This window comes from Artemia sp. Qi Xiang Cuo, chromosome 1 (assembly GCF_049724085.1).
Source record: "Artemia sp. Qi Xiang Cuo chromosome 1, ASM4972408v1, whole genome shotgun sequence".
NCBI lineage: Eukaryota > Metazoa > Arthropoda > Branchiopoda > Anostraca > Artemiidae > Artemia > Artemia sp. Qi Xiang Cuo.
This window is the reverse complement of record NC_142794.1, coordinates 61350347-61377657: the sequence shown is the minus strand read 5'-3', so window position 1 is coordinate 61377657 and position 27311 is coordinate 61350347. Positions and strand designations below refer to the sequence as shown.

Genomic DNA, 27311 nt, shown 5'->3' with positions numbered 1-27311 from the left:
CTATGATTGCTCAGAGACACGATGTGGCTTTCCCACTGGTATTCTATGTCCAGTTATCGACACTAAATAGTCTATTGTATTTATTAAATCAGTATTTTTACACAGTGGAACGATAAACACATAAGTCATATCTTTAAAAAAAAGTGAAGATGGAGCATTTTAATAAAGTGTGTTAACAAAACAATGTTATTCTAGTATTGAATGCCGACAAGGAGAAGTATTTAAAATATGAAACAAGAACAACTGGTAGCACTATTGGAAATGTGTGCATGCATTGTCATGACAGTAAGGAATTAAATTTCTTTGGAGTACCGAAAAAGTTCAACTCTTATATTGGTGGATATGCGAGATTGAGATCTCCAGAGATGATTGCACTCAAAGAGAATGCCAACATAAAAATAATTGTTGATGATAGAGGATCAACTCCTTGCTACTGTTGCAGGTAACAAATTACCTAATGATACATCCAATCGTCAGCTTTCGGGCATTAGCATTGAACGGAAGATCAAAAAAAGAAAGGCCTACTCTTCTACTAATATCGTAAACCATATCTTGTCTACGTACCGAAACTGTTACCTGTGTAAAAATAATGTGATAATAGACAGTGAAATCGCCAGAAAAATAAAAAGGGCATTGGGAGAAAATATCAAAGCGGAATCTAAAGATGAATCGATGAAAAACAAAGCACCACCAAACGTTACTGCCATTGATCAAACAGTCAATGAACCAAATAATACCAAAGACGAAAAGCATATTAAGCCTGTTGATGACACACCAGTAAAAATTGTGTATGAATCAAAATGGAATAATGATTATTCTACTGATTACGAACTAAGAGAAGGCAATAGCTACAATATCACGAGAGAACATGGTGAACTATATTATGGAACAGATTCAAAATTTCCAAAGTTGATCATTGATATTAATAATGTATCATATTATATATTTGTGAATTAATATTCTACATAGTATTATTTCATTAAAAATATATTATACATTACATTGTTATGTGTTCATTATTCTTAGAGTAAGCTAGCATATCAAACTTTTAGAATGTCTATTAAAACATCGGAGATGTAAGAAAAGGAATTTGCATACATCTATTGTCAGACACATGGGATAACATTGACAAAATCTATGTATTAGAATGAATAAATTCTTTATCTACATCCGTTGTTGGATATGTCATTATGTCATAATGAAAACATTGTAAGTCAGTAAATAAGTAAGTAACAAACTTTTTCTTGTATTCACCTCTTGGATACACAATACAGAAATTTACTTCAGGAAATTATGAAAAAAAAATTGAAAAAATTCATTATTAACATTCATTATCGATTGAAGTCGCTTCCTAGACAGACAATACAACAATTTCACAAAATCTAATTATAACAGTAATTAAATTCTATATCTACATCCATTTCTCGGATACATAGGAAAAATTTGACAAAATCTAAGTGTTAGAGTGGATAAATTTTTTTATAAGCATCTTTTATCAGATACATCGGATAAAATTGACAGAATCTAAGTGTCTGAGTGAATAACTTTTTTTATCAACATCCTTTGTCAGATACATCAAATAAAATTGACAAAATCTAAATTTCAGAATGAATAAATGCTTTAACAACATCATTTATCAGATATTTCTGATAAATCTGACAAAATCTAAGTATCAGAATGACTAGATTCTATATCAACATCCTTTTCTCGGATACATAGGATAAAATATCGGATAAAATTGACAAAATTTAAGTATCAGATTGATTAAATTCTATATCAACATCCCTTTCTCGGGTATATGGGATAAAATTGACAAAATCTAAGTATCAGATTGATTAAATTCTATATCAACATCCCTTTCTCGGATACATGGGATAAAATTGACAAAATCTAAGTATTAGAGTGAATAATTTATTTTTTATCAACGTCTTTTATCAGTTACAACAATTATAATTAACAAAATCTAAATATCAGAGTGAATAAATGCTTTTTCAGCATCCTGTGTCGGATATGTTGAATAAAATTGACAAAATCAAAATATCAGAATGAATAAATGCTTTAACAACATCCTTTGTTGGATATGTTGGATAAAACAGACAAAATCTAAATATCAGAAATATTAAATTCTATATCAACATCCCTTTCTCGGACACATGGGATAAAATTGACAAAATCTAAGTATCAGAGTGAATAAATTCATTATCAGCATGCTTTGTCGGATATGACAGATAAAAATGACAGAATCAAAGCATCAGAGTTATAAAATTTCAAATCAACATCCTTTTCTTAGATAAGTGCGATAAAATTGACAAAATCTAAGTATCCGAGTGAATAAACGCCTTATCAACATCCTTGAAGTACATTGTCAGCATTATTTATCGGCTATATCGGATAAAACTGATAAAATATAACTATCAGGTTGATTAAATTCAAAATCTACATCCCTTTCCCGAATACTTGGGATAAACTTGACAAAATCTAAGTATCAGAGTTATTAAATTCTATATCAAAATCCCCTTCTCAGATACATGGGATAAAATTGACACAATCTTAGTATTAGAGTGAATAAATGCTTTATGAATATCCCTTAAATGCATTATCAACATCAAATTTCAGATACCACAGATAAAATTGACAAAATCTAAGTACCAGAAAGAATAAATTCGTTTTCAAAGTTTTTATCGGATACATCAGATAACAGTCATAAAATCCAAGTTCTATTCATTTTGACTTCATGCGTCCTTACGTAAATTTAGATTAGACCGGTAATACATGGTACTACACCCGCTCAGACACACAGTCATAGTGAGAGAGATATTCAAAAAGTTGAGTTAATTTAAGTTCACTTTGAGTGGCCAGACATGCATGGGAATAAGCAAACACCCGCCCAAACACGCAGGCAAAAAGAGTGAGAGAGATAAAAACACATACAAATACGTAGATTTAGATACAAAAACCGAGAAAGACATGGAGTGTACACCGCGACGGCACAAACATAGTGAGAGAGACATATACAGTCGACATAACTTAATTTCGTTTTTTAAGGTTAACTTAGACTGGGTTACGTGCGCGCACGTAACCCAGTCTGTCTAGGAAGCGACTTCAATCGATAATGAATGTTAATAAACAATTTGTTCAATTTTTTTTCATAATTTCCTGAATTAAATTTTTGCATTGTGTATCCAAGAGGTGAATTCAAGAAAGAGTTTGTTACTTACTTACTTACTTACTTACAATTTTTTCATAATGACATAATGACATATCCAACAATGGATGTTAATAAAGAATTTATTCATTCTGATACCTAGATTTTGTTATCCCATGTGAATGTTATCCCATGTGTCTGACAATAGATGTATGCAAATTCCTTTTCTTGCATCTCCGATGTTTTAATAGACATTCTAAGCGTTTGATATGCTAGCTTACTCTAAGAATGATGAACACGTAACAATGTAATGTGTAATATATTTTTAATGAAATAATGCTATGTAGAATATTAATACAAAAATTTATTATGATATATTAATATCAAGGATCAACTTTGGACATTTTGAATCTGTTCCATAAAATAGTTCACCATGTTCTCTCTTGATATTGTAGCTATTGTCTTCTCATAGTTCGTAATCACTAGAATAATCATTATTCCATTTTGAGTCATTCACAATTTTTACTTGTGTGTCATCAACAGGCTCAACATGCTTTTCGTCTTTGGTATTATTTGGTTCATTGACTGTTTGATCAATGGCAGTAACGTTTGCTGGTGCTTTTTTTTTCATCGATTCATCTTTAGATTCCGATGTGATATTTTCTGCCAATGTCCTTTTTATTTATCTGGCAATTTCACTGTGTATTATCACATTATTTTTACACAGGTAACAGTTTCGGCACGTAGACAAGATAAGGTTTACGATATTAGTAGAAGAGCGGACCTTTCTTTTTTTGACCTTCCGTTGAATGCTAATACCCTAAAGCTGACGCTTGGATGTATCAGTAGGTAATGTGTTACCTGCAAGAGTAGCAAGGAGTTGTCCTCTACCATCAACGATTATTTTTATGTTGGCATTCTCTTTGAGTGTAATCATCTCTGGAGATCTCAATATCGCATATCCACCAACATAAGAGTTGAATTTTTTCGGTACTCCAAAGAAATTTAATTCCTTACTGTCATGACAATGCAAGCATATATTTCAAATAGCGCTACCACTTGTACTTGTTTCATAGTTTAAATACTTCTCCTTGTCGGCATTCAATGCTACAATAACATTGTCATGTGAACACACTTTATTAAAATGCTCCATCTTCACTTTCTTTAAAGATATGACTTATGTGTTTATCGTTCCACTTTGTAAAAAATACTGATTTAATACTTGCAATAAACTAGGTAGTGTCGATAACATAACATAGAATACCAGTGGGAAAGCCAGAACGTGTCTCTGAGCAATCATAGATTACAATTGTTAGAGCCTTAAGCATATTTTGTCATTTTAAGATAAGTACAAAAAAATAAATAAAGTTGAATATTTTCGAAGTTTAAAAAAAATAGTTTGTTTTTATGAAAAAAATATTGAATTAGAACCATCAGTCCTAATCATTATGAGTATCCAAAACTGGACTTAAGTTTCACATTTGAACTAGAGAATTGTATTTTCCATAATTTTCTTATAAAAAACCAGAGTTTACGGTCAAAAACCCTTATTAGCTCAGATTTTACAGAAATAGTTTTAGTTTTCGATCCAAAAATAAATTAAATTTCACATTTGAACCAGAGAATTGTATTTTCCATAATTTTCATACGAAAAACTAGAGTTTACGGTCAAAAACCCTTATTAGCTCAGATTTTACGGAAACAGCTTTATTTTTCGATCCACAACTAGAGTTAAGTTTCACAATTGAACCAGAAAATTGTATTTTCCATAATTTTCTTACAATAAACTAGAGTTTACAGTTAAAACCATTATTAGCTCAGATTTTACAGAAATGGTTTATTTTTCGATCCGAAACTGGACTTAAGTTTCACATTTGAACTAGAGAATTGTATTTTCCATAATTTTCTTATAAAATACTAGAATTTACGGTCAAAAACCCTTATTAGCTCAGATTTTACAGAAATAGTTTTAGTTTTCGATCCAAAGATAAATTAAATTTCACATTTGAACCAAAGAATTTTATTTTCCCTAATTATCTTACAAAAAACTAGAGTTTACGGTCAAAAACCATTATTAGCTCATATTTTACGGAAACAGTTTTATTTTTCGATCCAAAAATAGATTTAAGTTTCACAATTGAACCAGAGAATTTTATTTTCCATAATTTTCTTACAATAAACTAGAGTTTACAGTTAAAACCATTATTAGCTCTGATTTTACAGAAATGGTTTATGTTTCGATCCGAAACTGGACTTAAGTTTCACCTATGAGCCAACGAATTGTATTCTCCATAATTTTCTTACAAAAAACTAGAGTTTACGGTCAAAAACCCTTATTAGCTCAGATTTTACGGAAATAAATTTAATTTTTCAATCCAAAAATTGACTTAAGTTTCAAATTTGAGCCAGAGAATTGTATTTTCCATAATTTTCTTACAAAAAACTAGAGTTTACGGTCAAAAACCCTTATTAGCTCAGATTTTACAGAAATATTTTATTTTTAGAGCAAAAACTGGAATTAAGTTTCACCTATGAGCCAACGAATTGTATTTTCCAAAATTTTCTTACAAAAACTAGATTTTATGGTCAAAAACACTTGTTAGCTCAGATTTTACAGAAATAGTTTATTTTTCGATCCAAAACTGGACTTAACTTTCACCTATGAGCCAACGAATTGTATTTTCCATAATTTTCTTATAAAAAATTAGAGCTTACGGTCAAAAACCCTTATTAGCTCAGATGTTATGGAAATAGTTTAATTTTTCGATCCAAAAATGGACTTAAGTTTCACATTTGAACCAGAGAATTGTATTTTCCATAATTTTCTTACAAAAAAACTAGAGTTTACGGTCAAAAACCCTTATTAGCTCAGATTTTACGGAAATAGTTTATTTTTCGATCCAAAACTGGACTTAAGTTCTACCTATGAGCCAACGAATTGTATTTTCCATAATTTTCTTACAAAAAACTAGAGTTTACGGTCAAAAACCCTTATTAGCTCAGATTTTACGGAAATAGTTTTATTTTTCGATCCAAAAATGGACTTAAGTCTCACATTTGAACCAGAGAATTGCATTTTCCATAATTTTCTTACATAAAGCTAGAGTTTACGGTCAAAAACCCTTATTAGCTCATATTTTACAGAATTAGTTTATTTTTCGATCCAAAATTAGACTTAAGTTTCACCTATGAGCCAACGAATTGTATTTCCCATAATTTTCTTACAAAAAACTAGAGTTTACGGTCAAAAATCCTTATTAGCTCAGATTTTACGGAAAGAGCTTTATTTTTCGATCCAAAAATGGACTTAAGTTTCACATTTGAAGCAGAGAATTGTATTTTCCATAATTTTAATAAAAAAAACTAGAGTTTACGTTCAAAAACCCTTATTAGCTTAGATTTTACAGAAATAGTTTATTTTTCAATCAAAAAATGGACTTAAGTTTCACATTTGAACAAGAGAATTTTATTTTCCATAATTTTCTTACAAAAAACTAAAGTTGACGGTCGTAAACCCTTATTAGCTCAGATTTTACGGAAATAGTTTTATTTTTCGATCCGAAAATGGACCTAACTTTCACATTTGAACCAAAGAATTATATTTTCCATAGATTTCTTACAAAAAAACTAGAGTTTACGGTCAAAAACCCTTATTAGCTCAGATTTTACAGAAATAGTTTATTTTTCGACCCAAAACTGGAATTAAGTTTCACATTTGAAAGCTACGATCGCAATGAATGGTACTTGATATCGGAAAAAAATTTTGTTGCCAAAAAAAAAAAACATGTTATGATGAAAGTGCCTCAAAGCCAGTCTGGTTGTCTTATACAATCTTGACTATACTCTCAAAACGTGTTTGACCACTTTATCGGTTTGTTTGCTTTTTAAAATGTGCATGTGAAACTGTAGTGTATATTCTTGTGAAATTCCATGGATATTTCATTTCAATATCAATAACCAGTGTGGTTTGCGTTATATGATCTCAACCTTAGTTCCAAAACATGTTTGTTCATATATATATATATATATATATATATATATATATATATATATATATATATATATATATATATATATATATATAAATTTTGCGTAGATTTAACATTAATACATGTTTTCAATCAGTGAGACCAATGGGTTGTTTGTTTAATTACGGGAAGGACTTAACCTGGTGAAATTTAGTAAGTGGAGTGTATAAGATTCCTTGTTCTCGTGGGAAGTTTATCTTGGTAGAACTCACCAACAATTTATTGAAATATTTACTGACTATCTTAATTCAATAGAAAAATCCCTAAAATTAGCCAGGCCTCCTGAAAAATTTTGTTGCACCTCTAGCCGAGGGGCTAATAACTGACCGTCACAATTGTCCCTTCCTTCGTGCTTCCGTGCCTCCGGCACACCTGAAACAGCGTGTTCCTGGAAGCGAAGGAACACAGTTTTATCTTTGGCTTATGGAAAGCGTACGGCGTGTTTTTTACGACGTCAAACTTTCTCCTCTTGAGAGGTTATCTTTACTTGGTCGTGTTGTTTACTGCGTTTGACATTGGAGATCCTGGGTTCTAAAAAGTGGACATTATGCTTTGAACGAGAACTTTATTACCACAAACCTTTACCATTGCCTAGAGATAAATATGCATTCCCTAGTGCTCCTCATTCGTCGATTCAAACGGATTGGGCTCAAACGTCTTTTCAAACTCTCCGACATGAATAGCCAATCCTGTGAAGATTCTTTTAGGAAGATGTGGTCTCAAACCAGCACTTACAGTACCGTAAAAAACTCTTCGTTCCTCTAACTTCTACATCGATTTCGTCGATAAGAAAGTATATCGGATTTTGAAGCTCAATATTCTAATGAAAAGTTGCCCTTGCCCAAGGCCAAGCGAGTTAGATCTATGGGTGTTGTGTCTGTCAGTTCTGATTTTTCTTTGCCCTGGGACGATGAAATCAAGCTCGAGCTAGGGCGAGCTCGTATTGAAAGCCAGCGAATAATGAAAGCCTTGATACCCGACGACGTACTTTCTGCTTTCGGTCACCAAGTACCAAATGTTCGTCTTTCTGTACTTCACGACAGTGACTCAGACGATGACTCAGAGGAGCATACTCTGTCCGATAAGCAGGAAAAGGCTTCCGTGACTGACACTGAATCGGGCTCGGAAAGTGACGGCATCTTTGAAGATTTGTCAGTGATTGCTCACTGTGTGAAACACCAAGTTGAGAAAAATTGGGTTATTGAGCCTGTGACGAACATGAAGAATTCTAGGTTTTGTCTTGTCTAGACTTCTGACGGCTCCATAACACCAATAAAAAAAATCCAAGCTGTTGTGGCTTCTGAGGGAAAGCTCTGAGAAGCTGAGTAGTGACCGATTAAAACGGGTGATGGTCCAGGGCCGACGAGTAGGACTACGTGAGTCGCCACAAACCAATGCAGGGGTTGGTGTGAAATCGGAATTTCGTATCGGTGAATAGTGCGTTTACAGACCGGTTGGCAGTGGTATTGGCAGAGAGTATTAGTTGGGCGGGTCATACAGTTTGGCTGCTTGTCTGGGTGAAGATGCCACTCCGTTGACACGCAGAATATGGCGATGCCGTTCCCTGACGACATAGGAATTCTGTGCCAGTGGTTCCGGCTGAATGCTGATCTCGGATTAACTGCCGCATTGGTAGACCAGGGTTACTGTGACTCCAGCCTGTATATTATGTTTTCAGCAGAACCCGTTGCTATGGAAATCGGCACCAACATTGTCTTTGGCTTTGACTCAGACGTCTTCACAAAGCTGAATTCATTTATCCAGAAGAAAGGGTTCCATTTTCTTGATGTCTTGTCAGCATCGCAATCATCATGTTAAAAATGGCCCCAAAATCCAAAACTGACCTCAAGACCATAACCACCACCATCGCCATATTCTGTGTGTCAATAGAAGGAATTTTGTTTAACATTTTTCAGAGGTAGTTGTTATTTTTTTTCCTCCCCTCCTCCTCTCCACTCGGTGATATTTTAATACAAAACATATAAATCTTATAACTTTATACATTATCACATCACCTAAACTTCAAAAAAAAATTTATTATATACCAGTCAATGTATTAACGGACATGAAGGCACACTACCATTTAACATTTTTCTTGCCAAATATCTATCGCTCCCCCTGTTCCAGGGTGTCCTTCCCCCTCAAGGAGACGCTTTACCGGTGGCATTTTTACTTCAATTTCTTAAAATTCGTATCCTTCAATTTTCACTAATACGAATTCGAATTTTAAAGTTGTCTTCTAAAAGGCTTACTCTTACAACTTTAAAATTTACAGCTCAGTAGAAGACTTAGTAGTAAAAGACTTAGTGTTTATACTTGGGCTAACCGAGCTTAGTTTGATTTACTTAAGCTCATTTGTCCAGTTTCTTGGGTTGTCATTTGAACAATGATTATCGAGATGATTACTGAAACGTACCAATAAATATCTGAGAAACTAGTTAGTTTTTTTAATTGGTTGCTTTACTGAGCGCTTTTTACTAATAACTTGGTAGTAACAGTTTTTTTGACTGTTGCTTTACAGTTTTCTCTTCAAATACCCAAAGGCCTGGGTTTAATACCAAGAAAGTTAGGAAAAAGGGATCTGTGTTTCTTCCGGATTCTTTCGTGGCAAAGCAGCAGATTCCTTTTTTTTTAGTACAATTAAGAATCCGAGATCCAAGTTTGCGTCTTGGCATAGCCACTAAACAGAAAATCAGGTATGATAAAAGGGAAAAGGGACGTGTGAAGACGTAATAAAAGGCAACTTTTACCGCTGGCCAAGCCAAATTGAATAGGGCTGCCAAGCGTGACGTTAATTCTTGGGCGGGAAATTCAAATAACGGTGAAACATGGATGCGTAGACACATTTTTTCGGAACTTCGGTGAATTGTTTTGGCCTAAAATATATGTCGTAGATCCTACTAATCCACCAGAACGTTTTCACGTCAAAATAATACTAGAAATATTGACAATCATTTGTTAGTTACAACTAGAAACCACGTTTCACGGTACTTTGAATTTCGCACCTTGCTTTTTACGTCATCACCGCGCAGCCCTTTGTTGTATAACTTGAAAACCGTGTTCCGGGATTTTTTTGAAATTTCGGGATTTTTTTTTTTGAAGAAAAATAGGAATTTTATTTTTGAGCTGGTGGCAACGCTGCATGTGTAATAGGAAAAAGTGACACCATCAGTGCCATCGTAGGGCTACCTAGTTTTTGCAGGGATATCAACAACTTGCAGTCCTCTGTTCTTCTTCTTTAGGTACATATCAGTTGTTTTCAGTCTTGGAGGTTCTTTTCCTTGCCAAATAAATTCGTAAATGATTTTTTCCAAGTTTTAAAAGATCGCTTTTAAAGATGCTGAAATATTCGACAGATACCGAATAACAGGCAAGCTGTATATATTTACATATTGCGCCCTTTGGAATATGCCTCCGGCGTGCATCCGTGCCTCATGCCTCCAGATGTCCCTCAAAATGCCCATTTGTTAACCCCTCGCCTCTAGCAGAACATTTGTTCTTTCAACCTGATCATTTTGTACAACTTGATGAGGACATGGCTATTTCGAATGATTAATTAAAAAAAAACTTTCCGAAAAATAAGTTTTTCAAAGAAAAGTAAAGGCCATTTTAAACTTATGCTCAGCAGATACAAATAACTCTTAAAATTTAAACTCAAAACGACCAGAAAGTACTATTAAAGTATAAATGAAACCCAAAACGAACAGAAATTAAATAAACAATCATAGCAAAAACATACAACTAGTAATAATATAAATGAATAAATAGATCTTGAAGCGAGTAAGGCTTGGATTGAATAAGAAAATCAAGCTTAAAACGAAAAAAATGTTTTTTTATGAAGTATAAATGAAACTTAAAACGAACAGAAATTAAATAAACAATCAATTCAAACAAACATACAATAGATATTAATATAAATGAATAAATAAATCTTAAAACGAGTGAAACTTAAATTGAATATGCAAATCAAGCTTGAAACGAACAAAAAACACTACAAACAAGAATTTGGGTATGACCTCCTTCTCTCACTGTAAAAGTCCAAAGCCTACTGCGTCATTGGCACTTTAATGAAAACCAATTTTATGACAAATATTTTCTTTTTTGCTTAATATTGAAAATAAACATTAAAATTACAGTAACATTTTGAACTGATGAGCTTTCAGCAATTAATATCATTATACCTCAAAAATTTAGTTTAATTTATTAGCTCTTTTTAAAGTTGTTCAAGACGAATTTAGTTTGACTACAAACAAGTGTTTGAATACCGCCTCCTTCCCTAACTGTAAATAAAAACCAAAAGCCTACTGTGTCAAAAAGCGCTTAACTAAATTAAATAAAAAATCAAGTTTTTTTAACTGAAAGTAAGGAGCAAGATTAGAACTTAAAACGAACAGAAATTATTCTGTATATGAAAGGGGCTGTCCCCTCCTCAACACCTCGCTCTTTACGCTAAAGTTTTTATTTTTTCAATAAATAAAGTTGTGTGACAGATTTAAACTTTAGCGTGAAGAGCGAGGCGTATATATTCCCCAGGGCATAACTTATAGCCCTTGCCTCTGAAGACTGTGGGGGGAGTGTCCTGCTCAAACAAATAATTTCCAGAACTTTCAACTACGTTGAACAAAATGGTTATATCAAAATTTAGATTGGATGAGTCTGGGGAAATGGAGGGCGTGGAAGGGGTGGCAGCTGCCTTAGAATCACTTTCGACTATTAAAAAAGGAACTATCCATTTAAATTTCCAATCGAATGAGCCCTTTCTGAAGTTTATACGACAACGCTGTCTCTACAAAACCTTATATTCCCCCAGGGTATAACTTGCAATCCTTGCCCTGAGGGCTGTGGGGGGGGGGGTTGTCATCCTCAAAGAACTAAGGTCCAGAAATTAAAACTACGTTGAATAAAATGACTATCTCAAAATTTTGATTGGATGTGTTTGGGGAAAAGGTGGGCATGAGAGGGGGGTTAGGTGCCCTCCAATCACTTTGGACTATTAAAAAGGATACTATCCCTTTGAATTTCCAATCGAATGAGCCTTTTTTGAAGTTTCTACGACAACACCTTGGTGGGCGTGGAAAGGGTGTTAGTTGCCTTCCTATCACTTTTGACTATTAAAAAGGGCACAAGCCACTCCAATATCCGATTGAATGAGCCCTTTTAAAAGTTTCTACGACAACTTCTTCGATACGAAGTGCCCTGCTCTAAAGGAAAAAAGTAATAAATGATGCATTGTGCCAACATCGTTCTTATATGCCCCCCAGGCATAACTTAAAACCCTTGCCCTGAGAGTTGTGGCGGAGTATCCTCCTCAAAAATATATTTTCTATCTAGAAATCAACTACGCTGAACAAAATGAATATCTCCAAATTTTGATTGGATGTGTTTGGGGGAATGATGGGCATGTGGGGGGGAGGCTAGTTGCCCTCCAATCACTTTCGACTACTAAAAAGTCCACTAGAACTCTCGATTTCCAATCAAATGAGCCCTCTTTGAGGTTTCTACGACGACCACTTCCATATGAAGTGCCTCTGGGAAAACAATTAATAATAATAATAAATAAATAAATAAATAATAAAACATTGGAGCCGTATGGCCTTCACTATAGGCAACTCTATAGCGTTGCCTCTGATAGGTTTTTCTTAGTGGGCGAGGAAGGCTATTGAAATTAAAACACATATGTTTGCTAATCTTTTGATAAATAGAGACATGGGAAATTTAAATGTTGACTCAATTTATGATTAAATAAAAAACTAGTTTTTTTAACTAAAAGTAAGTAGCGACATTAAAACTTAAAACGGACAGAAATTATTCCGCATATGATGGGGGCTGTCCCCTCCTCAATGTCTCATAAAACGAAACAATAGTAAAAAAAATAGAAAAACGAGGATTATACAAGCCCGTGAAAAATGTGGACTGACACGCAAATATTTCGGTCAAGACCTCCGCTTGACCGTCCTCAGTGCAAGATAATAACGTTAAAATAAAAATCCGAGGATACTATACAAAAATTCCAAACCTTAAAACAAAGCACAACTAAAATTTGAAGACCCTCTCCATGTAACGCGGTTAACTGAATCCATGAAAGGGTAACTGAATGAAAAAATACAGTACTGAATGGGAATTCAATTTTTTAATTTGTACAGAGCATTTTTAAAAGCTAAACGCTTTACAGGTAAAACATCATCACAGATTAGGTTAGGTTGCAAAATGTGACTCTTTTTAATATTTAAGTAATATTTTTTAATATTCTTGCGGCTGTTTCTATGGTAGAAGAACCCACCAGCCATTGGGGGAGAGATTGTTGGAATACAATCGACAAAGCTATAGAGCTATGCCAAAGGCCTGAGACTTTTGATTCCGCCTTGGCTCAGCATGTGTTTGACAACCCGCACCATTTCGTTTTATTCGATAACTCCTCCATTATTGCCCCTATTAAAGGTCTCATCAGTAGAAACCTATTATGAGTTCCGGTACGAACACCATGCTGCCATCTATAACTGAGTCTAACACTGACGGGACATAATTTATTCATGGATGATTGATCCACGAACGAGTCAATGACACCTTTTTCAAGGTCAATTTGTTTGTAGTTTCTCAGTGTATTGACTCCGGGGCGAAGTTTGCACATGCGCACTGAATTCTAACAGGGCAATGTATTGATCTGCTAACGGGACAAGATCACGTGACTCTTTCTAAGCCAATTAGGGAGTCGGAAATATTAGCGGGACATGATTGCAGAGAATGTAAGGAAAGGATTTTTGTTATAGTTTTTATTAGTGTGTGAATAGAATTCAAGGAGTGAGAACAGTTTGACTTTACTCATTAGGATATATTTGCAATAATGATGAGTGGAATGTTTACACTATTAGAAGTTGATAGTGGAGTTGGTAGCAATGACACAAGAGCACCAAACAATCACGAGAGGATCACGGCTTTGTCTGGAATGGGATGAAGTATATGCAAGATATGTGATATCCTTGAGCAAATTTAAAATGGAGGATCAATTAAGCTTCGCTGAAAAAGTTGATTTAGCACATGTGAATAGACTTCAAAGTGCTTTAAGTACATTAGTGCAGCATATCGAAGACAATAAGCTGTATCGCTAATTGTACATGTCTAGTATTATTGTTGTAATTATACAATAAAATTGTTTCGAAATCAAAAATATTCCCTTTCTTTTTGTTAGAATGTTAGGCTAACGAATCATAGTCAGTCTAGAGTCTGCAGTCAGAGCGATTGGATTGAAAAACGAATAAATTTGAGAAACAGAGACTTAGATCGAATCTTGTGAGTATGGGAAAATATTTGGTTATGGATAACAATTTTTTCGAATTATCCCTTCAACGGAGGATATTCTATCATGGAACAATTGACATTATAATGAAAAAAGGATTCCCCCCATTGGACTATTCTATGAAACTTTTACAATGCGACCCAAATGCTTATACTCAATTTATTGATATATTAATTGGAACAGAGCAAAATAATATCGTGGATATACTTTTGAAAACATTGTCATAGATTCAATGTAGATGGCTCCTCCTTCGTCACAGAGTTACTACTCTCACCATTCATCCCTCTGAATTTATCGAACGAGGATCAGTTTCGTTTTAGCTGTGAGAGAGTTGACATCAGAAGCCAAAAAATGTTCTATACATGTCCACTATGCATGTACACTCTTGGCAGTTGGGCATCAAGTGAGAATTGTACTATTAATGATGACTATAATGAAAAGGGCAAATTATGCAATCCTTGTAAATTACATAAAGGATATGCAGTACAAATTAAAGGATAATTCATGTCTTGAAGAGATTTGTGACTCTCGCCCTAGAGGACATCTATGCTCCAATTGTCACTATGACAAATGTGATCGGTGGGAGAACACCTACCCCGGTATGATTGGAAAGAATCTCAAACGTGATTTTAGTTTATTTCTACGAGATTGGTATGGTCGTGGATTTAAATTATTTTGGGAGGAAGAATCAGGTCTACGATTCAACTGTTGGGGTAACAAGACAATTTGGTTTCTTCGTCATCGTTGTGACGACACTGCCTATTATGACAATAAACCTAGTGATTTTTATTTGGCAGTTACCAAATGTGATTCACCAGTTGAAAACACTGCATGTGTTATTGCTTCAAATAGACAGATTGAAACTCGTGAATTTCATAATATGAATGCAAATAATATCATTGACTATACAAAGAGATATGACAAGAGTGAAGTTATATTATGCTTTAGAAAATGTGACCCAGACTTTGCAGCCAATCAAGATCATTAAACAGTGATTTCAAATGATCTACCGGCATCAGTGTTTCACGACAGTTGCCTATACACCGAAGAAGAAGAAATCTAAAGTGAAGAATAAAGACATTGTTGTTTATACATTTTTCATTTATTAATAAAAAAATTCAAATACCTTTTTTAAGCACTTTACTCGTAGGGCAGTAAAATCAATATTATACAGGTCTGAGAGGATATTTTCCACCATAAAGTCGTTCAGACGTTGATTGTCTACATAAATGTTGAGAAACTGCTTGTAAGTATAGCTGCGACATCGGAACACAAAATATAGTAGCGCGGGGAAGCCACAGATTTTTGTCGTCAGATACTGCACTCTCTTCTGATTTTGAATAATAGTTTTCCCACTGCTCTCAATATAGTTGCTGATGTGGGGAGTATAGAATGTATAGGGTAGGCCAAGAGGATCAAAAAATCCAATCGTCTTCATTGTTTGAAAGATGCACAACCAATGACCCGTCTGCACAGTCAATGGACTGCTATTAACAATAATTAGGGTATTGTTGGCACTTTGAATTTTTCCAAGAAAGTCCGATGGCAGACAATAGGATCTGTATTTGGACATGTAGGGGTCCATATTAAATACACTAATTATTTGACTGGTGTTCACAGTACCAAGTCTAGTAGAACACTGCCTTCGGGAGTGATTTCCCAATAGGTTTCAAATTGATTTAGCAAGATTAGTGCAATACTCTCAGCTAATGGGTCGGCAAATGTACACTCTAAACGCAGACTCCCCGTACGTACTATACTCATATCTGGGGTGCCAGAGAAATCCAATACAATGATACCATGTGTTTTAGCAAACATTTCTTCGGTTGTACCATTTTCAAATTGTTGTGAATCATGATCTAGGGTTTGCATGGTCAACTCATACAATGTTCTTTATGATTTATCAAAAGATAGATTATAGAGTGGGATTCCATTTACTTTGCAGACAAGAGATGAAAGCCCAAACATTACAAATTTATGCTGACATCCAGTCCACGATCCTATTGCACTAGCGCGTTTTACAAATGCCAAGGCCAGTTTTGACGGAATTTCGCCGTTGATAAAGGATGAGTCGTTGAAGGTGCGTAAGCCTGTGGCTGTATGACACTGATTGGTGATTGTATGAGGAACCAGTAGTTTAATATTATTTGCACTGGCTCTCAGTTTTTCCACTGCCAAAGCAACAGAACTCATGACCTGCTGTTTGCGTACATGTAGTATTGCCGAGGTGAGAGAGAGAGTTACATCTGGATTGGCCCGAAAGTTCTTTTCGTAAAATGAAATCTGATGGAGCATCCGTCAACGTTATATCCACTTTAATATTGGGGGGTATCCATTGAGGTATATTAAATATTTCATGATATATATTTCAAACTATATGTAAGTCACTAGTTGTAGCATTTTTAAGTGCATCTGTACTATCATTATTAGTAATATACTCATATCCATTGGAGGTGCCTCTCAATTCCTTGTATGATTTGGGTGTCATCAGCATGAATTGCATATAGCTTGTATAATTTGAGAGATTGTTGCTTGTGCTAACCAGTGTGCCATTGATGTAGACACTGATTTGACGAAATAAATTATGTAATATACAATTTTCATAGGATATTCCATCGACACGAATCGGCAATGTATTATCAGATTTCCGGACTTTCATTCGTAAATCTATAAATGTTGAAGACATGTCCATAAGGTAGTCTTCATTGGAATAAATTTTAAAGTGTATATTATCGGAGAGGGGTTGTTGAGGATAAAATTGTTCAAAGTATCCATGTTTTACACTCACATCAACATTTTCTGCATTGAATAGATTCAATGAGGAGGGGGTTGAAGGTTGGGAATCCTTATGCGGTACATATGACATCTTAGGAAAAAAAATCTAGTTTCGATCTAACAATTCTCTTCCTGGGGCTTCTTCTTCTACTGTTTACTGTGCGTGTCGTCTTTTTCCTTCTTTTCTTTGACAGGGGTGATGTCTTTCGTTTCTGACTTGAGTGGAGACTGATGAGAGATGCACTTTTTCTCGACCTTTTTAAACCTTTTACATTTTGTTTTAATCCCTCACCAAGGGTTCGCTCACTGGACCTAAGATTTTCCGAAGCACTTTTTTTTTAATCCTTGCCAGAGCTCCAGTCGTATAGTTTAGGGGATGCAAAATCTGTTGCAGCCGGTACAATCTAATTTCTAGCCAGAGGTAGTGCTGAGCAAAACAGCCTAGCAAACCAACTGCCAAGACCATAGTCAGACATCGACGAGCGACCTTTTTAATAGTCCATTCCATTGCCCAGTTGTCTGGGGCCAAGGGTATTAACATAGCAGTCAATATCAGGACAAATGAATACCACTTTTCTATTAGACATTATTTTGTTGTTGTTGAACGATGGTTCGAAAATGACATGTAATCACAGCCAAACCTTTTGATATTACTAGAGGATCACCTAATTCAGTTCTTAGTGTTATCTGATAGAGTTCCAAATAGAAAGTGTTTACAGGGATATGCTGAAGATGTTTATGGTGAATATGTTCTTGATTGGTTTTTCGTTAAAGAACTCCTAGGAGGGCAACATTGCTATTGCCAACCCGGGATTTTTCCGCAAATGAAGCGTAGAGAAATATACAAGTATCCGTGGAGAAGGCAGGTGGGTAGTCAGCAAAAATAAAATTGGTGTTTACAGCACTTTTAACATTGATTATATTGAGCTTAAAGCCAAGAACATCCTTTAGATTATCATTGAGAATAACCTTTTCATCAGCAATAGGTAAACTAATGTAGATCTTGCCCTCCTCCTTTGAATAGTTTAAATGAAAAGCTCTTTTTTACGAGTGGAATTTTTTTTATTGATAGAACGACATAAATCATTCATACAGGTGATTTCTTCATAGGGAAATTTAATATATGGATAATTCATCCAATTAATCTTTTGAATTTGTTCTTGATCACCTGAAGATACCGGCCTATCATAGGGTCTATTTTTTATCTCATATTTGCGATCCTTTCTCAGGATATTATATGTATTTTTGAGAATACAGTCGACAAGAGCCATTTCGCATTCGCCGTCGAATTTGATGGTGGGAGAGATTTTCGTCCAAAAATTACTTGTTCTATTCAAGTCATTGTAGAGAGGATCAGAAACATTGGACATAAAAGTCACATAAAAATCATTGGGCATTGTTAATATCTTCAACACTGACCCAAGAATCAAAATCAGAAATGTATCCTAGCCAGCGAACAAGCAACTGTCTCTTGCCCCTGCAAGTACGACTCTTTAATATCCTTTCAATGTGATAAATTTCACTAGTGTTTCTAACTTTTTGCAGTTGATATTCATAAAAACCGCCGAGAATCTCATCATCTTTGGTGTGTCGTAGTCGATACGTCGTGGGTGTAGTGTCTAGGATGTTGGACACTTTAAAAAGTTCAGTGCTTCTTTTAATTCCCCTTTTCAAAATTCCCCTTTTCAAAAATATTGGTGGTTCAATTAATTCGAACAGTATCACCAACATTGAATTTCTTCTTGTTCTTCTCATTGACACTAACACTGGAATATTGTTTAAGAAAAGCATCAAATGTATTTTCACTGCAATGAAATTCCCGAGGGCTTGAGTTGGACAGGGATCGATGTGGTCGTTGGTTGTATATTTCCATGATTTCATCGAAATCATGAATAAAAGCCGGAGTATTTTTCAGCGTGCAATATTTTGAAATTAATAGACGAATCGTTCTTATCAATCATTCAGCCAATGCAGCCTTTATCGGGCTGTGACTATTATAGAGTGTTGTATTATATTTCAAAAGAACCTTTTGCATATGAGGATTAACAAATTCGCTACCACGATGTGATTGAATTTTTCTATAGCAATCCTGTTCAAGAATACTTTCTAAAGCATGAGCAACTTCAACACCTCTCTTTGATTGCAATGGAATGGCATAGGCATAGCGACTTATGACACTGATTGCCACTAGAATATATTTGTAGGGTGCATTGTGATGCAGTTGAATCGTGTCTAAAGTTAAAAGATCAGTTTGCATTATATGCAGAGGGAAAAAGGCTTTACTTTGTCGATATTGTTTGCCACGAAGCCTGCAATTCCGATGCAGTGTGTAACTTGATTTGTTTTCTAGACAATCTTTTGCATTTTTAATGTGATGCCAACTATGTCAGAGGCAACTTTAGAAAGTGTTGTGGAAAAGATTAGGATTTCCCCTTCACCAATATTTTCTAATATATGTTTTAAAACTTCAACCTTTTTGAATGCAAATACGTAGTGCGATGTACTCGCCTCTTTTGGACACTGGAGGGTGAATCAATCCGTCGTCGCTTTTGACTAGTCACCATCGTCAGTGTTATAAAACCATTGCTGCTGCTGCTGCTGCCGCTAGTATTTTCCAATATTGAATCTTCTTCTTTTTTAAATGGTGGTGTTGGCGTTGATGGAGGACTATATTCTCTTATTTTCTTTTTTGCTTATTACCAATAAGACTTTTGGGGAAGTTTAATGGATTTAGAAAAGTGTATAGATTATTGACAAATGATAAAAGTCCTTTACGATTCGTCACCATATCACAAATTAAATCAACTAGATTATAACCTTTTCCCTGAATTATAATTCGTTTCCCTGTGCTATCAACTTGAATTTGATGATCACCACCACCCAGATATCTTAATACTTTTTTACTCGGTTCTCGATAGGTCACTGGCAATAGGTTTCCAATTGTTGTCACTATGGAATTCAATTCCTTCTCCTTTGATTGTGCAGAATCTTGAGGAGATGTTTCCTGTTTAGGGGGATCTGTGACAGTGACGGCGGGTCTCTCACGATAAGGTCTATGTTTGTCCACACGTCAGAATGCATCTTGAAGTAAAACTAGATTTTATCATCGGCAATATTCTCATCATTAATGAATTCGCTTAGAATGTCTTCAAAATGTTCCACGGGCGAGAGGACAAGTTCAAATGGCATCAATTTATAGGGTTTAGCCATCTAGAGAAAACTGTTTACAAGTCCTGCAATTATTGGCAGTAAAAGTGTAAAAAAGCTACCGCCCGCTTTAAGGAGACGTTTTCTTTTAAAATTTTCCCCATGTTTTTGATAGCCAAGGCACGTACAGTGGAACGATGTTGCTTTGTCTGTTGTCTAACACCTTCTCGCAAGTGTACATTGCCCTCAGTTAAATTTAAACAAAGTTCAGATGTTAGATTAATGAAATCATTGTCAACACCATGTTTTAGTGTGGCCTTCCTGAGTGGAGGGATTGAAGTGCCTAAAATAGAAAATAAATGCCGTTGTTCGTGTTCTTTCTTCAGTGTCATGATGGCAACTAATAGCTTTTTCTACTGTTCACTGGAAGATATACAGTAATTGTTTTGTCGAAAATATCTGTGACTACACATAGATCCTCAGGTGTATTCTGATTAAGATCTAGCAAAATGTATTCGTAGGGCTTATTTGTCGCCTGAGTGTACGCTGACAGCAGAAATTTGGGAGCACCTGGATATATTTTTTTATTGACAGTTATTAGTGAGCTAGAATCACGAAAAACTTGGTAGATAATATAGATGGTGCAGTTCAAAGCAAGGGCTCTCATACATTTGCTCTGATGAAACAGATTGTATAGAACTAGGGTTATGGAAATGTGTTCATGATGAGAGCGAACGGTAAGCAGTTGTAGCATTTCCTGTGAGAACTGTTCAATTGATTCAGCCAGATCATCAATAATCAGCCATGAGTTTGGTTCAATATTATGGAAAACATCAAGTCCCCGTATGAATTGAATTGGCATGGATGTGGCAATAGCTTTTATTTGATCGTAGTTTCTTGCCAAATACTATAGCAATAATAAATTTTCTTTGGTGAATCCAAAAACATTTTATTATAATTTTGAATTATTTTAGCTAAAAGTGTCGTTTTCCCAGACATTGATGGGCCACACAGAAACGATCTCAATGGTGTTTTAAATTGGTATATACTGCTGTTGACAACAGTCAGAGTACAACTAACTGTAAACCATGCATGTTCAATGAATAAGTAATAATAATTTCCCATAGATCTATCTACGTTAACAAGAACAACAAAAACAATATTTCATTCATTTAATAACATAAAAACACCTTTCTGTTCAACAAGAACAACATTTATTATCATAAAAACTTGTTCAAAAACAATATTTATTATCAAAAACACTTTTTTTTGTTTAGCAAGAACAACGCTATTTGTAAAACAACATTTATTGTCATAAAAAACACTTTTTTTGTACATCAAGAACAACACCAACAGTAATAGTACACACACACACACACATATTTTTATATAACAGCACTATTTGCACAACAACAAATTGACATAAAAACACGAACACGAACAATAGCACAGTTGGGCACTATGAATTTAAAGGATACACCCCCCCTCCTAAGGACCCCCACCTCTCAGGAGCCACAGGCCGAAGGCCGGCCGTGCCCCCCCGCAGGATCACGGAGCCAAAGGCCGGCTGCGGGTGGGACCCCCCAGGGTCGCTGTGGAAAAACTGTATACAATAGTCACCGCCGCCACTGTATCAGGTTAGGTTAGGTTATATTTGAGCATTTAAGTTAATTTTTCTGGTTAGGCTGGAACATTTAAGTTAATTTATCTGGTTAGGTTACGTTAGAGCATTTAAGTTAATTTATCAGGTTAGGCTTGATTAATGTATCAGGTTAGGTTAAGTTAGGTTAATTTATACAGACCAAGTTGGTTACGATAGTCTACACATTCAACCCGGCCTGAAATTCTATAGTGGCCGTGAGGGAGTACATTTACACTATTCTGGAGCACAAAGACTTTGTCACATATACACGACATTTCATTCTTTCAACTCTAACAGTATAATTTTTATACTGCAGAGAGCGAATTGCAAGCACTTGTGCTCTCGGCACTAGACTACTCTCTATACAGGTTCTGTAGACACTCATGTTGAAATGGTTTTTTACAAAATTTATAGGCACCCCTTTACACGCCTGTTTTACATCTTTGTTGTGAGTTTCTACGCAATAAACTTTAGGACCCGGGAACACCCCATTAGATATTAAATTGCTCCCCGTCTCTGATTTTAACATGAGTAGCTGATTGGGGGCCTGACGTTTCACCAACTCGGGGTGGATAGATGCATTCCAGCTAGTGAAATCCATCCGCGAGCTGATGTATTCCCCATTTTCTAAATCTCCCAATAAATACCCGGTTTTTACTTTTAACAGCAGAGAATCTGTATCCCCATAATAAACTTGAACCTCCCCCTCCCTTGGCCATTGCACCTTGCACACATTGTAAAACATGACAACATGAGCTTTTTGGAAATTTCAAGTACTGAACTACCTCCAGCTATATTCTTGTTCAGTACCACATTTCTCTTTTTCCTGTGTAGAAGAACCATACTTGCCTCTATGTTCGTGAACGATGTAAAATTAGATTCCGCAATAATTCGTGCACATTTTTGGGGGTCAGTCACGACGTCACAACGAGATCTGTTCCGTACGCTTTCACACATTTTGCCAAACGCTGAATTTAAAATGAGCTTGTACAATTCCTTTTCTACCTTACTTTTTGCCCGAGAGCGTTTATCGACAAAGGTATCAATAAACGTCTTCAAATAAGACTTTTGACTGAATTGCAATACCCTATGTATTTTCGTGATCTTGAAACCATTGTTCGCCATCCAGCGCAAAAGCACAGGGTGAACAACGAAATTATGTTTAGGGTCCAGATCTGCAATCAGTTTCTGCTTGGAGGGGTTCCAGTGCATCCCCATATCCTCAACCAATGATCGATTGTATGGGCTCAGTGAGTCCTTGGTCATTGGTCGATTGATACAGGGGAAAACAAAATCTTTGACTGAATCATGTAGCGCCAATGGAATGTGTCCGTCTATTTCAAAGAACCATCCTTGCGGCCCATTGTCTTCGACGGTGTGAATGTAGAGGAACTCACAAGGATTCTCAAACCATTTATAGTTTCAATACGGCAAAGAGTGGTGAGACATTGCCGAGGGGTACAATGAGTTCATGTCAAGGAAAACTGCATTTGACTTTACACCAGTGTCTTGCCTGCTTGGATCTGTTTTCAAAACGCGATCTCAATGAAAAACATACCCACCCCTCATCGATCTTTCTACAAAAAGGTTTTGATCTACATCAGTGATCAACCCTATTTCTTCTCTACTAATTTTTAAAGTCAGGTCCATCACCGAATGTGGTGATAGAAAAATAATAGCCTATATCTAACCCAAGCTCTGAATAGATTTGGTCTGTGTTTTTACAGACAATATCTAAAAGAGTTAAAACATCACTGGCCAAGTACAGTCTACAATAATTCCACCCATTTTTACAATTACCCTTAGCCAAGACCCTCTTGGCAAATTCGTATTCCTCGGCGGTGCATTCACTGTTGGTGAATGAATTATAGAAAGCTTAAATTGGAGGTAGTTTCTCCTCGTTTAACCGAGCGCCAAAACTGTAATAGTCGTGTGCATATACACCTTTACAGATCAATAGGTCATACATTTCACTGTCTGGAAAGTGCTGTTTAAGCAAAGGAAAACTATCAAAATTGTCACTTTTCTGCACTTGAATCAATTGACTCAATGCCTTGAGGAGAAAACTAAAAGAATCTAAAAACCTGATTTTATTCGAACACGTATGCCCGTTATTCACTACCTGCCATTTCAACTCGAGAAGCACCAGCTTCTCGGCTGATTTGGGGATAATATTATAGGTAAATGAATTGTTTACCCATGGACTATCTACTACTCCTCCCTCCCTGTGCATACGTGCCAAAGCCGGTAAAATAAATTTTAAATCGTAATTTGCGTTGTGAATAAAAACCAGTATAAAAAACTGCTGGCTTACATTCACATTGCATGATTGATGTGCAACTCCTCTAAAATTACAACCCCCTGATGATATTTCCTGCCCACAAGTAATTATGATCTCTGCCTCTCCCCTTCCCCCTCTTTTCCCCCTAGTCCCCTTCCCTTTAGCCCCCTTTTCAAACTCCCCCTTACAAACCCAGCATATTTTTTGATTTTTAATCGCGAGACGATCCTCTGCAGACAACAACATTGGGTAATGGGTATTTCTCAAACGAGAAATAACGCCATTTGCGGTGGCAATTAATTTAGTCAGTGCCTTGATCATGGACTCCTCCTCATCCAACATTTCGACTATTTCTAACAACTGCATAATGTTAGAGTTATCTCTTTGTGCATGGGCATAGGAAACCGCAATGGCTCGATGTTCTTTGATTCGATTCAGAAATCGAGGATCATTCATATCCACTAGCTTGGCTTCACAATCCAAAGAGATTTTATTTCTTTGGAGGAGGGTATTTTGGAAATTTTTAAAACGTAAAATGGCCCTATCACCTGAAACCGTTTCCACTGACTGATAGCCATGCCGTCTACAATCGATTCTGTAACTTTAATTCAGTCCAAAACCTAGACAGGCATGTCGGACAGTAGAAACATGTACCCCTACTCTTACCCTCTCCCAAAAGTCTACTGATGTCTGTAATAGGATTGAAATGGCCAATTGCATTGGGCTCACTAGGTGGTGAGTACAGTTCCCAGTCAATTGAACTGCTTCACCAATTCAATTGACGGGCCCCTTACTGGGAACGAGACCCTCTTTTTATTAGAACGAGCCCCATCCTCAAATTCAGTTTCATACTGAACCAGAGGAACGCTGATATTTAAATGGGAATTGGCCCTTTCAAAAATATCAATGGATCTTAGCGTTACTGGGTATTTTCCCTCGAAACAAGTGAAATCTACAGTTAGAAAATCGGTTTCCACCTTCCCTTGTACAGCCCATTATTCTAAATTTGTCTTTGTAGCGTCAAGTGCTAGAGGCTCGAATGCTGACATGAAGAATGCATACATGAAACATTTTTGACTTGTTTCAAAACAGATTCGCTGAACACCTTTACAACTCTCTAAATCTGGATTATACTTCAAAACTATAGACCCCTCAGACACCCCTCCTTCCCCCCCTCTTAAATAAAATCTTTTTTAAATTTACAAATATTTACGCTTAAATTTTCAATAAAAAGGACCACAGATCCACTGCCATTCTCTTTATAATTTTCGAGATGCGTATCAATGTGGTCTAGTCGTTCCATAAAAACTGTTTCGTAATTTTCTAAATGCTGGTAGACCACTGCCATCTCGGTATGTACATCATGGTCATAAACTTCACTTTTACCCTCATTTAAATAAAATACCTTTAAAACAATTGAAACCTTAATAGCATCCCTACCCCCTCCCCACAACTGAATCTGTTTTTCTATGAGTGCACGAATTGTATCTACATATATATGGACAATATCTATAGGGTCAAATATAACCCCCCCCCCCTATAATCGAATTAAATGGATCCCCAAAACTCACAGTGTAGACGACTATTGTATTTAATATCAAATTTGACAGCTGGAAGTCTGGAAATGTCATAAGTTGGGTATTGTTACCTCCCTGTATATTATCACCACCCCCTCCCCCACATTGTTCAGCAATAGGATTGTGAGAATCTATTTCATTTGTTTGAACTATGTTCGTGTAATCAGTGGGGGAAGGGTTCCCTGTTAATTCCCGTGTAAAATCCTCTAAAAGTTGCATAGAATTTTAACTTAGTAAAGGCACCCTGCTCAACTGTGCTACTATCTACATTAAAATAATTACTTAAAAAGTCATCGATATTGTCAGGTATTTTATTAACGATACTATGTCATGGTGAATTGTTGCGAAACTCCATAGATGTGTGTTCTTCTTCTCCAACTCATGAGGACCGTGACAAGGAATATGGAACCAATGCAATCTATAAAGAAATAGCTTATTTTCAAAGTGTCTAAATCACCCTATTTTTAAAATTGGATTATTATTTACATATGCTTAGTAGCATTTGCTTAATTCACAACTTTATATATCCTGAAATTTACACCTTACTATAAGATATTTACAATCTAAAACATTACATGATAGGTTTTTATTTTGTTCAAACAATCCCTCCAAAAAATATTTCATTAATACTTTGTATCTGATTTGAAAAAAAAACATGATTTAAGTTGGATAGCCATCTCCTGTCATGATAAACAACCCATTCGGATATAAAGTTTTTTTTTAATAAATTTGTATATGCAAGATTAAACTTTCGTTTATATCAGAATAGAAATAACCTTACCTTACTATTACCAGAATATAGTGTCTTTTTTCGGCTTCACTAACCTAATTTAGCAGGGTGAATGCATACACTTGACATGATTCAAAGGGGCAACATTACATTTCCTTTTGGGAGAAAAATGCCTTTTAATATCCCTGACACACTTTTATTGTGTTGAAAAATGGCGAAGGGACAGGCCTAATAAAGTTGGAAGAAATATAGATATTTCTATAACCAGGTAGAAAGTAGAGGTAAAAATGCTTACATTTCCAAATTCCGGCTGTACTTGGGTGCCCGATGGTCCTGGTAGCGCGTGTTGGAGGGCAACCTCATGACCTTGAGTAGACGGGACAGGTCTTGAAAACTCGGGCAACGCATGTTGAAGGGCAAGCTCACAATCTTGTATAGGCGGTGCTGCAGCATTGAAAGCAGCCATCCACTATCTTTTCGGTTTTCGGGCTGGCTGTATTGTTGCCTGCACAGATGAAGCTTGGGCAGGCAGTGTAGAGCTGGAGGTCATCGGACAGTGGCCATATTGTATAACTGACGCCCTCACAGGGGTTTTATCTCGGACACAGGGGTTTTATCACAGGGTTTTAGCTTTCTTTTCAGGAAAAGACGGGCATTTGTCGGAATCATCCTTAAAAAGAAGAAAAATTTAG

General features: G+C 35.7%; 1 protein-coding gene across 1 annotated transcript in view; it reads right to left on the bottom strand.

Annotated features, from left to right (window-relative positions):
- Positions 1-27085, bottom strand: part of LOC148956556 (GPI-anchor transamidase component PIGS-like) — a 105989-nt gene extending 78904 nt beyond the window's left edge. Inside the window, exon 1 of the mRNA XM_089091206.1 lies at positions 26915-27085. Coding sequence (XP_088947332.1) covers positions 26915-27085 — 171 coding nt within the window. The remainder of the gene's footprint in view (positions 1-26914) is intronic.
- Between the last annotated feature and the right edge of the window lie 226 nt (positions 27086-27311).